Genomic DNA, 14,765 nt, shown 5'->3' on the forward strand with positions numbered 1-14,765 from the left:
TGTTCTGTTTTGATTGCATGAAGAACAGTAAACAAAAAGCACAATTTCTACTTAAAATAATCACCATAATTATTTATCTGAGAACTGCCTACTTCATAAAGGGCTGCTGTTATGTCACTTTTTCTTCTGCTTAGCCAATTAACTCCTAACTTGATTGGTATGCTTCCACTTTTTATTAGTTTTTATTAATTAGTTAGGGGCCCAACAGAGTAGGATTCCTTTGCCAGCCGCAGGACTTGAACTGGCAACCTTCCAGCCACAGGCGCAGATCCTTATCCACAGTGCCACCGCTCCACCCATGGGTAAATTGGTAGGGATTTGCATAGGAAAAACCTTCAAACCTGCCAGTAGTTATCTTTCTTAAATAACCAAACTATCTCAGAAATGTAATAATAAAATCACCCTGGCACTGTTTAACGCCTTTGCATCAGCTTCCAGGGAATACTGGGGAGATATTTGACTTAGAATTAGGAGGGCCGGTTCTCTAATACAGACCTGGACATGAAAAATTGGATCCATCATCTCCACTGAACTGCTTACAGTGATAGATTTTAGTCTGCAATTCCAATAGGAAAACACATCTGCATTCTAACCCTGTGTGATAACTACGTGATTACCCATAGTCAGTTCTTTGACAAAAGAGGAACAGTATTTACATTGTTACATTTCTAAATAATCATACAATGCTGTTAACCAAATCAGACCCATTCTCCTCGATATGATTTCAAATGACTTTGACTTTGATAAAGGGTATTGATATGTCTCTGGACAACCATGAAAAGGTTACAGTAACCAAAGTTTCTGCAGCAATCTTGCCATACTGGGCATATCAATGTAGGACTGAATGGAAAAAAGGTGTAGAATACCTTACAATAGCAAAGGCAAAATGTCAAAAATGTCAAATGAGTAAATAAACAATATGTAGGAAAAATTGAAAAGTTATAATTGTTTAAATATTGAAACCCTTTGCAAACCTAAATTAATTTAGGTACAGTACATAAAATCACATAACATTGAGTCTTGTGACTTCACTTGCTGTCCTTCTTGTAGGATCATCCAGATATGTCAAAATTCCAACTAGATAATGCAAATCATCAAGATACTTGTATAATTGTGTTCTCAGTATTATAGGTGCTTATATATATCACAAAAGTCCATTTTTTGTGTTTTCTACAAAGCTTTTTAAAAATTTTGTTAATATACAAAGCTTGATGTGATATTCATTGTGGTATTTTCAATTAATTTAATTACCTTATCTTCATCTTTTCATGGGTCTGTTGAAGAAAAATACATTTACAGTACAATCCTTTAATTTAATCCAGTAATCCTCTTTCTGCTTCAAACATACATTCCGTGAAATTACTATGGAGTAAATATAGCAATTAAACAATAGATACCTCTTTCTGAAGTCTTCATATTCTTTCTTGTATTTTGCTGCCTGCTGCTCTGCTTTTTCACACTTCTCAGCATATTCTGATGCGCTAAAGGAACAACATGCAACCGTGAAAAAGTTTTTAAGCATTTTAAACATTGTCCAAGCATGAAATTAGGAAAAAGGCTAAATACAAAATAATTGGGCACTAGGTATATTTAACTGAAGAAAAAGATTCCAAATATATTAGTTTTTCCCAAGTGTTGTGGAAATGGAAATAAACATTTCTCTGAATACAGTGTTAAAGTAAAAGTTAAAGTTAACATGGTCAGCAGGATCCACAGACATAAAACCAAATTTAAGGGAAAGAAGTTAAGTCAGATGAGGATGGACCAACTCAGTGTTTTAAATCTTTCTGCCCTAGGCTGATCTTTAACCTTAGCAGTTCCACTTTCCCATTCAAGATCCTTTGTTTATTTCAAATTTTGTGCCAAAGATTGAATATCAAACAAGAAATCTTTCAATAGCCTGACAACATTTAGTATTTTATTCCCTAGTAATAACTAATATTACCTTTCAGTCTTATTGCATAACCTCTGCATTTGTCTCACCCCAGACAATACCATTCTAACCAGTAGGTTACACCTTTTGCAATCATCCGTTCTCTTTAAAAGAGAGAAATCAGTTCAACCACAGGTGACATCGATTTTTCTAACTGTTGTGCTCAGAATGTGCACTAATTTGTTTCAGTCCCTGGAGTGTTTATACAGGGCGGCACAGTGGTGATCTGGATAGTATTGCTGCTTCACCCCTCTTGAGCCTTGGGTTCAATTGCTGGGGTGCTACAGGTATCTGTGTGGAGGCTTTATGTTCTCTCTGTGTTTGCATTAGTTTCCTCTACATGCTCTGGTTTTCTCCCATAATCCAAACAAATACTGGCAGGTTAAATTGTTTCTGGGAAAATTAGTCCTGAATGTGTGTGTCTGAGTGTGCCCTATGATGGTTTGGCTTCCCATCCAGGGTGTATCCTGCCTTGCACCCATTGCTTGTTGGGATAGCCTCTTGTTCCCTCATGATCCTGTAATGTATAAAGTTGAAGATGGATAGTTAGAGTGGTTATAAGCTGGTCAGAGCAGTATGACATAATATGAATACTTCAGATCACTGTACTCCATTACAGTAGAGTATGATGATTTTGGTCCTTTCCTCTACCTGTGTGGTGAATGTCTTCAAGGTTTTTACTCGGGGTGTCATTTGTAGAGTTTTCTGCTGCAATTTTGTGAAATGTTGTTTTTGTTAGAGCTTAATACAGAATTGTGCAAGTGTACTGTTGAGGGACCACTAGTAACAGTCAAATATTTTCAATGTTTGTATTTAAATTTCACATCACACTTTTTCAGTCTGAGTAAAAGTCCCTGTGTTCTTTGGGCAGTATCATCCACATTCTTCATGAACACAGGTATTTGAGGTCTGTGATCAGTTTCCTGAGCTACTGGTTGTCTACAGATGTATTCAAGGAACTTTTCACAGCCAAAAACAACTACTGCAAGAGTAATTTTCAATTTAATCAAAGTATTTTATCCTACAATTATGGTACACAAAACAAATGTGACACCAACCCATCTTTTGTCAGCTTGCTTGGATCATAGAATTGATTGTGTGGTGATACTTAGTTTTAGTTCTTGATATGCTTTTGCATACTCAGGGTTTTATCACCATTCTGTGCTCTAATAGGCCTCTCATTGTTGTTTATATTCACACTAACAAGTTAGGAATTAATTTACTTAAAACATTCATTAAACCTATACCTCTATCCAAGTCTGTTTTGGAGCTGGCATTTCTACAATTACCCTGCTTTTTTGGAGATCTAACTGTAGAAAATGTGTCTACCAGAAAGAAGAATTATTGCATGCAAAACTACAATTTCTTTTCAATACTTGAAATACATAATTTGTTTTGGAGTAACTATGCAGGTCGTTTACTCTACGTACTGACAGAGGAAACTAATGTCATGCTACCTAGCCAAAACAACATGTCCCTGCCCATAGAACAGAGCTAATGCTGTTACTATACTGAAACCCTATAAACCACACTACTAAAGAACTACACAGTCCCATATTCCCTCCTGTTGTTTCACTTAGATTACCCAAAGAGCAATTACTCAACGAGCAGTTTGGTTTTATGTTTAAGTATGAAAAGGACCAGATCCTGGTTGCCAGGGACTACATCAAAAGAGCTTTTGAGTCCAACTAAATGTGTGGTGCTGTGTTCATGGACCTTGCCACGGCCTATGACATCTTCTGTAAAGAAGAGCTTCTCTTAAAGTTGCATCAGTGCCTCCAAGAATGTCAAATGACAAGATTAATCCAAGAAATTATCACCAATTGTTATGCCTATGTTACAGTTAATGGACAGACCAACCAGATCAGGATACTCAAAATCAGTATCCCTCAAAAATCGATAGCAGACACTGCACTCTTTAACATCTACACCACTGACCTCCCAAAAGCCTCAGGCACAGAACTTGCATACTGTATACGTAGGACATGCCAATCCTTCACACCCACTGGTTCTTTGTGTATATGTACAGTAAGTCTCAAGAAAGGGTTATGAAAGCTATACACACCTGCTGAAAGAATTTGTACATTCTGTAATTACACTGAAGGTGTGCATGGAAAAGCAACAACCTGACCCAACCTAATAATCAATTGTGACAACCAGCCAAACCCTGGAAATAAAGCAGACTTCACAATTCCACACAACTCCATCTACAGTTTGTGTCTGCCGACAGAAGTGCAGAAACAAGAAAGAAAGAAAGCTGAACTCTGTCTTCTCCATAATAAGTGGATGACTACACATTTAAACCTACAGTACATACAACTTGCCCATTATATAAGGTATCCTACCTCCTACTTCACATGACACTCCACAATCAGGCAGATAGTACAGGAGGATTCTAATAACCTAGTAATCCTCTTCATGGCTTTCATCAGCATGGTTCAGGCTTTTCTTCAGTCAGATGACCAGCATGGTAGGAGTGAGTAGTTCATCTGGTGGCCCATTCATTGCCTTGAACTTTTGAACAGTTACTTACATGCAGTTTCTTGTGTTCAGTCTAACTGTGCATATAAGTAAATAATTTGAATATTTTAGATGGTACCATATAATAAAAATATTTGCAATTGAAAGGATGACATTCAGTCTATCTAGCATCCTTGGTTTTAAAGTAGAAAATTGATTTAAGAGTCTCATCCAGATGGTTCTTGAATGAAACTAGGATACCAGCTTCAACAAAATACCTTTGTATTTGTTAGTTTATTCCAGACCCATAACCCTTCTTCTAAAAAGTGCCTTATACTAACAAAGGTAAAATGTCCAAAATTGAAAAGTCACAATGGTTTAAGTATTGAAATCCTTTGCAAACCTAAATAAATTTAGGTGCATAAAATTACATTAACAAAGCATACAATCAGTTGAGTGACCTCTGTCTGTGTGCAGTAATAGTGATTGACATGATTTCACAATAGATACACTTGTGTCTGTAAGGTCCCTCAGTCAGGTAGTGAATTTCAAGCAAAGATTCAACCATACAAATGAAGGAGCCTTCAAAACAACCAGAAAGATAAAGCTGTAGAAAAGCACAAATTAGGAGAAATCTATAGAAACTCTAAAACACTATATATCACTTGGAGCACTGTGAAACTGATCACTAAAAAAAGGAAGGTGTACCAAACCACCCTGACATTGCCTAGATCTTGTTGTCCCATCTAATGGAGCTGCCAGGAATGAAGAAAGGTGGTTAAGGAGAATAGAAGCAACATTGAGGCCCACAGTGAGTGCAATGGCACAGGTGGGATAAAACGTATATGGTATGATTCAGCATTATCCCAGTTGCTCCACTAAGCTGACCTATATGGGATTTCACAAGGAATTTGCAACAGAAATATTTGATTTACATTGCAATCAGTACCAAACAGTTTTGTGGTCAGACAAATGAAAATTTGAAATTTTTGGTCTAAATACAAAGTGGTAAATCTGACATAAACTCATCACGGTCAGCATCATCCCTACTGTAAAGCATGATGATGGCAGTATGATGTTATATTTCTGCTTTCAAAGATCATCGGGAATGTCCAGCTGTCTTCTAACTACGTGGGCATTTTGTGTCACTACAGAGCTCCACTAGTGATGATTAATGGCAACCTGACTGCACAATGCTTTATCTAGTCTTGTGACGTCACTTGCTGTTCTTCCTGTAGTATCATCCAGATGTGACTACATTCTAGCTAGATAATACAAGTCCTCATGCTGCTTGTATAATTGGGTTCTCAATTTTATAGGTGCTTACATACTGTACATCACAGTAGTCAAATTATCTTAATCTTTTCATGGATCTGTTGAAAAATGTAGAATCCTTCAATTTAATGCAATAATCCTTTTTCTGCTTAAAACATACATTCCTTGACATTACTATGGAGTAAATATAGCAATAAAACAATACTGTACCTTTTTCTGAAGTATTCATTTTCTTTCATGCATTTTGCTGCCTGCTGCTCTGCTTTTACACAATTCATACAGCTATTGGAAGTCACTGATGATCTGAAAGAACAACGTGCAGCCATGAAAAAGTTTTTCAACACTTTAAACATTGTCCAAGCATGAAAACAGGAAAAAGGGTAAATGCAACATGATGGGGAACTAGGTATTCTATTGAAGAAAACGTTTCCAAATATATTAGTTTATCTCAACCATTGTGGAAATGGAAATAGACAATTCTCTGAATACAGTATTAAAGTAGCTGAAAGATGTAAAAGTTTGACAACTCATCTCTGTCTGACACTCTTGTGCAAGAGTCTGTTTGATCTAAGACAGTTTTTTGAGGTTCATAAAGTTAGAGTCCTTGAAACCAACAATAACATTTAGAAATTAATGACTTCTGTTCAAATATTAAAGAGCAATAAGAGTAAGAGAGCAGAGAAAACTACCATGAAAGGAAATAATATACAATATCATAAAGATACAGATGCAAAGAAATCTCCAGTCTTCAATTCCCTTCTCGCTTTCAAGCGATATCAGTCCTGTCTCCTCTCTACATCCAGTTATCCTCCTCATCCAGCATAACCCCCCTCCTCCCTCAGTTTGTGGAACACATAGATGGATTCACTTTAATACAATTCTATTACTGTAACTCCACTGGAAAATACTCCATAAGAGGTGACCATGATTTAAGGAAAGATTTTTGGTTCCCCTTCAGAACCACACTAAGCCTTTCATGGGGTAGTACACTAAAAAAAATTCTATAACAAAGTGTAATAGAAGGTGTTTTTTTTTCTTAATCCAGTTGATTAAAATACATTAAAATACAATACATCATAATTTATCCAGGTGGAAGTGTTTTTTTTAAGGTAAAACTAGAATGAAGAGCCCAGGGACCTTTCTTATTTTAACATGAAAAATACCACTAATTTCCTGGGAAATAAAGCACTAGAACCATGAGATCAATTTTCAGTCCCAAAAATAATTAATGTTAGGCCCCATATACAGCAGCATTTAATACAAAAAAGGTAAAGTGGTGCCCTTCGTTCTATTTAAAAGACAAGGTGTTCTATGTAATCTACAGTATGTAGTATCTTATATTGCATGTGAAAATTGATCTTACAGAATTCACAACCTCAAGACAGTCATCCTCAATATATTCATTACCATTTTGCCACCAAATTTCCCATTTATGAATACATTTAGCCAAGTTACTTGTGGTAAGTGAGTATAACACAGAGTAGAAGGAAGAAACAAAATGCATCAGACTTTTACTATCCTTAATGAACTGTTCTACATCACAACAAGGAGAAATATCAAGGGACGTAGGCATCTTCATACTGATGAAGTACTTGTAGAAAACAAAAAAAATGTTCTAGAAGAAGATTAAACTGTAATTGTAATTGCTGAAAGGACATATAGGTGCTGTCCTTAAATAAATCCCCAGTCACGTGTGTATCATTTTTATGTCTTAAAGATTCCCAAGCTTATACTTGACTCATAATAATGGGAATTTGCATTAGTGTAAAATTTTTCCTGCCTGAGTTTTTCATAATCTCCCATCATACCCTGACTGTTGTAAACAATACTTTTTATCCCTGTGCCTAGCATTGCTTTGTCCCCTATGACTAAGCTCCATAAAGATATAGGTGAGCAGGCCCAGGCATCTGCACATAAGTTACCTTTAATATAAGAATGAAACCAATCCCACAATAACCGGGAGTGACAAGCCCAGTTGTAAAAGAGTGATTGGTAGGCCAAGACCATCCCTCTCTACAGGCAGTGGCAAGGATTTCAGTTTCTTTCTGGGCATCTTACCACACCAGATAAACCTTTCCAAGTACCTTTTGACATTTAGAATTATTGGTATAATGTTTAGTTTCCATAATTCTCTAAGATTCAGTGAGACATTTACTCCAAGATAAGTAAAGGTAGATTTAACCCATTTAAAAAGGAATGTGGAAGGGACTCTGTGTCATTGAAGCCACGTAGAAGCATGGCCTTAGATTTACTGTAAATTAATTTTCTAGCCTGAAAGGGAGCTAAATTCATTAATGGCCGCCAGGACAGCTGAGACAGATATTTCAGGTAAAGACAAGAACAGTAAAGCATCCAAATATAGGAAGATCTTATGTGATATGTCACCAAGGTTTACAAATATCATATGCCCACATTGTCTAATAGTTTCTGCTAATGTCTCCAGAGCAAGTGAGAATAATCAGCAGACCTACCTCTGGTCAGAGCAAATGGTTTGGAGCATAGGGCATTAGGCCATTAATTAGAACATGGGCTACTGGCAAATGATAGTTTTGATCAACTTAAGAAAGTCTCCTCTGAGGCAAATGTCTCTAAGACATCAAACAGGTAAATCTTCTGGACTATATCAAATGCCGTTTTAGCATCTAGAGAAACAGCAAGTGCTATGGATATAGACTGGTTACTAAACTGAATAACATTTAAAAGTCTCCTTACATTTATAGTCGAGAAGCAAATTTATATAAAACCAGTGTGATCAGGATAATAAAAAACGGCAAGAGTTCTTCAAGGCTTTTTGCTATCACCTCCAATGAGACTAATCGGTCTGTATGAGCTGCATAAATCAGGGGATTTGTTTTTCCTTAAGAGTGATAATAACTAAATTTAAGGTTCGAGGTAAACATCCTTTGTCATAATACATACTGGTAAAAGGGATCACAATAATTTTGCCTTTTTAAAAAAAATAAAATTCATTGCCATATCCATCAGGTCCTGGGGCCTTATCATTCTTTAGGCTGTTTATGGTTATTTTTATGTTATTGGTCTACATAGATAGTTTTTCCGTTCTTCAGAGAGGAATGTTTTTTTTCTGATCCAGGACATCTTCCTTCTCTCAGAGGTGGCGGTGTGTTCGAATGTGTATACGTTTTGGTAAAAATGTCTCATTATCATATTAATATACGTAGAATTATAGTGTGTATAGTGTGTGAGTGGTGCCAAAGAAAAGAAAATAACAAACAAAATGGAGCTGGCTAGGAAAGTTAGGGAAAGCTTACCTGACTACAAAAGAAAACCCGAAACACACGGTCTTCAGCGTCTTCAACACCCTAGCTAACCTCCACTGACTACCCAAAACCATACAAGACAAATGGCACTCACCCGTACTAAACTAGTGTTACTAATACAAAATCAACTAAGTGTGGATAATGTACGCAACAACCTAAACTAACCTTATACACAAAAGTTCACACAAAAACACAAGTGAACTAGGAATACAAATAAGGGAAAACGAGAGTAATCAACAGGAACAGGGTACAAAAGAACACAAAGGTTGAACATATAACACGTTGGGGCAAGGTAATGGCGAAACAAGGATAAACACAAATAAACGAAAGTACAAAGAGACGAACAGAAACCAACAATAAAACAAAGCCGAAGCTATACGAAAATACACACACACACACACACACACACACACACACACACACACACACACACACACACACACACATGAAGCGAAAACCAAAGCCAAGCAGGACCGAAGTCAAACAAAAGGCCTCTCCTTCCCGAAAACCTCCATGTTATGTACTGAATAAGATGCAGTCTGATTGGCTGAGAGGCTGATTGATGATGATGTCATGCGGAACAGTGGTGTAATGGTGGGCCAATGAGAAAGGGACAACAATCAAAGGTCAGCAGTGTGCCAACATAAAAACACACAGACCACACACTGGGATGTAACAATGCAAAATTGTGCAAACCATAGTATATGGACTTAATGATGGTTTATTTCTCTTCAGGTAAGGTATGCTGTCTTGTTCATCAATTTCCCTATGGGATTAATAAAGTCTTATCTATCTTGTTTCTTCATGCATTACAGTTTAAAATAATGCAAATATGTGCAAAATCAAATTATAGAAAGTTGGTAATGTGAGGAGGGTCTTACAGTATGTTGGTTCTAATATTGGTTTTTATTATATGCTGTCATTTAATTGGGTACAAGTGGGGCATTTGTACGTATATATATATATGAGTTAATATCATTTGTTGTGATATTAGTATAGAAATGTTTGGGTTGCAACAAAACTGGAATATGGTTGGGAACGAGAGGGTTTATGAGAGTCACAATTTTACATTACGATTCAGTTCTTGTTCTGAGGTTTGATTCTTTTTCTCTCTTTTGGTGGAATGTCCTTGCCTTGCCTCACTCTCCCCAAAGACCAGTCAGGTGGTAAGTTTGGATTAGTTCAAGGAGGGGGAGGATTGTTTAAGAGCTTGATAGTGTCACGCCCTGTACACCTAGAGGGTGCTCTAATTCTGTCCTGTTCCTAGTTCCCTGTGATTATTCATGTCTTTCTGGTGTGTCTTGTTGTGAAGCCTATTTACTTCCTGTGTCTGCTCTGCTCCTGGCTCAGCATTGAGGGCACGGATGTCCTCAGACCCGCCTAGCACCAGGTCGCCCCACGTCCGTGGCCTGAGGGCATAGGTTTCTATACCGACATCGTCCGACCCCCTGAGCCTGGGCTAACCTCCGTGTTGCCCCTTTTGCCGCTATGCATAGGGTCACTACTGCTCTCCTGGTCATTCCACGGCATGCCCTTCCGACATCGGTGACAGATAGGGTTTCTGGTGTTCAAAATTTGATTTTTTTTTGTTATGTTTTTTCCACACACCACCTATTCTTTCTATCAATACCGATGCCAGTGTAGCTCAGCTTAAGTATACTCTGTCTTTACTGCCTGCCCCTTTTATTTTGCAATCTAAAATCCTTCACTATGCATTTATGCTATAAAAAATTATTTATATTTGTATTCTGTCATCTGCCGATCCACCATGTTTCTGACGGAAAGGTAACTTGTGATCTCAACGTTGTCTCCCTTCACATTAAAGGTTTTAATAATGTTATTAAACCCCAAAAGATCCTATCTTGTATGAAAAAAGAGAACTCCCTGCTAGCTTTTTTACAGGAACCAACCTGTCTGTTCCACTTCCATTAATGCTCATAGGAGGTGATTTTAATTCTGTTATGAATCCTGAGATTGATAAATCCGCAGCTAATTCAACTTTATCTAGAAAAAGTTCCAGTCTACTTGATTTTTGCAAGTACTTGGAGCTCTTTGAAGTTTGGAGGTTGCTTAAACTAAAAGGTAGTGATTAAACTTTTTTTCATGACACCATCAATCCTTTTCTAGAATTAAAGTGTCATTATCATCCAAATTGACCTTTGACAGGGTCAGAAAATGTACAATTGGTATTCAAACTATCTAACCATTCCCCATATACTATATACAAGCATTGTATTAAAACTATTAGCAAGGTTCCAAAAAACTGACTGCATACTCAAAAGAGAAAAAAACATTTAATTCAAACAGTTCACAAATTAATTTCTGAAGACAGTCAGTATTGTAATCAAAACAAGTGTACAGATTGGATGTGAATATTCTGCCATTTGATGATGAAATCAAAAGAAGATAAACCAAAAGAATTGCATTAAAGAAAATGGTAGTGAAAAGTGTTTAAGTATGTTTAAGGTATTTCTGAATTATTATTATTATTATTATTATTTAAGCAAAAAATAATAAAACTACATTTTTCAGTCTTTTTAAATTCAGGGGATGCTAAAAGAAGTTTTTACTGCTATAGGAAAGGTTTCATACCAGAGTGATAATCCATTAAAAAAGAACAGATAAACCAACAGACAAAGGTAACATTTTATAGCAAAACATAGCACACAGTTTTTTCACTGAATTGTAGGGTGACATTTATGTGTACCAGTTTTTCTATAGACTAATGCTGCTTAGTTGTATTATTGCACTCAATTTTTGATCATTTATCATTCCTTCAAAGCAAAATTATTGTGTTGAAGTTATATAGATTTGCTCGTGATGTCCATAATGTACTCATTGCAGTACAATGTATTGACAGTAAAGACTTTCTCTCTGGAATTTTTTTCAGGTACCCTTAAGGTACCTGAAAAAAAGTGGAAAAGAGAGTCAAACAACCTTTCATATATAGTGTTTTAATAAATTAACATAAAAATGAAATTTGTTTTTGGTCATTTATTTAACATGTCAGTCAAGATTGGCTTACAAAATAGTGATCATTTAAAATATTTAGTTTACTATAAAACCATGAATTAAAAACAAAATGGCAATAGTAGGTGCTGTAGGCCAATATAAAAGTGATCCTTACCTCTGTATCTGCTCTTCAGATTGTTTCTGATTTGTCAGCAAAAATTCAACCTTTTCTTTCTCACTTTGAATAATTTGTTGCATACTGTAATAAACGAAAGTAAAAATTAAGTATCACATCCATAAATAAATAAAATAATTTAACAATTCAAAATCTGAATATTCAATAAACATTTTAACAACATCCAAACAAGCCTACTATATAAAGGTAGGCTTTATATAGTAAAGCCTATACTTTACTATATAAACTATAACAGCTAAGCTAGCTGTTATTTCCTAACTGAGGAAATAACAGTGCTACCCAAAGATCAGTGCTGTCACCACTCCCCATAAGGATCCCCAAGACACCAATAAAAATTTCCAACATGAAGCTGAGACCGAGTGGGTTCGGTTGACGTTTTGCAACAACTTAGAACAATGTGTGTGTAGCATGGAATGGATGAAAAGATAATTTGATTCAGGTTTAAGCTTTGTTTGATCATGTACTGTAGATTAAGAAAGGAAATGTTTCAGAGAAATACTAATGGTGATGGAAATGAACAAGAATGAGAATGATGCAGGTAATGGAACACAAGTCAATGAACAAGTGGCATTAAGAGTCCTTTCTAAGACAGAATGAATGAGGTTGTATTCCAAGTGGAGACCCTAATAGAAGAAGAAATATGAGTTATGTTTGTGTATGGAAGGGAGGGAAAGGCTGATGTAGAAATAGGAAGGAATAGAGTGAGGGCTATTGCTAGCTGTTTCCAATTTGCTAGAAATTAATTGATGAGGTCATATTCTAAGTGGAAACCCCAAAAGAAGAATAAATATGAGTTACATATGTGCGTGAAAGCTTTAGGAGATGAGGGAGTCAAAGGTAGGCACCGCACCAGTTGGACGCCAACCAAAGAGGTTGAAAGGAGTCCAATCGCTACAGCTGCCAGGGCTGTGCTCAGAGTGCGGTCAACAGGGATAGTGAGGGTTGTGAAGTCCTGGGGTACTAAAAAATAGTTAATTGTTAATTGAACATTTCACCCTATAAATAGAAGTGTAGTCTTTGTGGTAGCCTAATAATAATAATTATTATAATAATTGCTTACACTTATATAGCGCTTTTCTGGACACTCCACTCAAAGCACTTTACAAGTAATGGGGCTCCCCTCCACCACCACCAATGTGCAGCATCCACCTGGATGAGCCTAAAACCTAATTTTTTCTTTTTTTAATTTGTTTTAAAAAATTAATATGGGTTACAAACCTGGCTAGGAGCTGTCAGATTTTAGTTTAAAAAAATGGAAGGTTCAAATGTAAGCTTCATTAGTTGGTGTAGCTAGACTCACATAGAGAAGGTCTATTACACAGTAATAGACAAATGTGGAGTTTGTCTCTATTTCAAATAGCAGATTGTGACTGTTTGAATAGCAGGAAGTAGTTTACCTGTCAAAGTGAATTTGGTCAATATTTAGTCTTGCTATTCAATTCTGTCCAGACTGGGAAAATAAATATAGCCAACGATTTAATAATGGCTAATTTTTTCTCATTTCATTTCAAATTTCATTTCTCTCTTGCCCACAGACAGGTGATGGCTCTTAACTGTCTTAGGTTTTTTTTCTTCATTATCATCCAGATTTTTCCTGAACATAGGTATTGAAGGTCTGTGATCATTTTACAAAGCTACTGGTTGTCTACAGATATATTCAAGAAACTTTTCACAGCCAAAACAACTACTGCAAGAGTCTATGTTTCAATTTCATCATAGTGCTTTTTCCTACAGTTTTGGTGTACGAAACAAATGTGACGCACACCCATCTAAAGATATTATAGTAATATTGCTACTCTTTGATGCAATAAAGAGGGTAATAGAAATTAGGGTAAATGGCCAATAGCCTTTCTTACCTCTGTATCTGCTGTTCACATCCTTTCTGGTTTTCTAGCAACAATCCATTCTTTGATTTTTCACTCTGAATAATTTGTTGCATACTATAATAAAAGAAAGTGAAAATTAAGTTGCACCCCCAGAAACAAATCCGTCATGACTTTCATCTTTCACATTTTTATTAATGGATAAAAATGTTAGAGTAAAATTAACCTGATGATCTTTAAATATGTAGCTTCAAATAATTTAACAATTCAAAATATGTAAACATGACCAAGTTCTAATGAAGACAAAACAAGCCGATGAATATAAAGGTAAAGCTTACTTCATAGTTTGGCACTGACTTACCTGGCTGAGGAAATGAAAGTGCTAGCCAAAGATCAATGTTGTCACTATCCCCCAAAAGGAAGCACAAGACACTGACAAAAATTTCCAACATGAAGCTACGATCGAGTCGGTTAGGGTGCAAAGTTTTGAAAGAACTGAGAGCAATGTGTGTGTATCATGGAATAAATAAAAAGTTCATTTCATTCAGGCTTAAGCTTTAGTTGATTGAATAGATTAAGGAAATGTTTCAGAGAAATACTAATGCTGAAGGAAGTGAAAAAGAATGAGAATGATGCAGGTGACAGAATGCAAGTCAATGAACAAGTGGCAGTACAGCTACCCTAGTTCACTTCAGATGGGAACTCTTTGAAGGGCAGCTGAAGACACCATGGCAAGCCAAAAGAGTAGTATGATGCAGAAGTAGGATTGAATGTTGTGAGAGTTATTGTTGGCTGACATTTTCTAGAACCCTGAGGTTGTATTCTAAACTCCACTTGAAGAAAGA

At 36.2% G+C, this 14,765-nt stretch overlaps 1 protein-coding gene across 1 annotated transcript in view; it reads right to left on the reverse strand.

Moving 5' to 3' along the window:
• Positions 1 to 14,765, reverse strand: part of LOC148822815 (uncharacterized) — a 30,959-nt gene that overhangs the window by 8,361 nt on the left and 7,833 nt on the right. The window contains exons 3-6 of the mRNA XM_088929654.1: positions 13,954 to 14,037; positions 12,077 to 12,160; positions 5,879 to 5,971; positions 1,398 to 1,481 (exon numbers count right to left, since the gene is read on the reverse strand). Coding sequence (XP_088785780.1) covers positions 1,398 to 1,481; positions 5,879 to 5,971; positions 12,077 to 12,160; positions 13,954 to 14,037 — 345 coding nt within the window. The remainder of the gene's footprint in view (positions 1 to 1,397; positions 1,482 to 5,878; positions 5,972 to 12,076; positions 12,161 to 13,953; positions 14,038 to 14,765) is intronic.

Source organism: Atractosteus spatula, chromosome 12 (genome assembly GCF_055471065.1).
Source record: "Atractosteus spatula isolate fAtrSpa1 chromosome 12, fAtrSpa1.hap1, whole genome shotgun sequence".
NCBI classification, from domain to species: Eukaryota; Metazoa; Chordata; class Actinopteri; order Semionotiformes; family Lepisosteidae; genus Atractosteus; species Atractosteus spatula.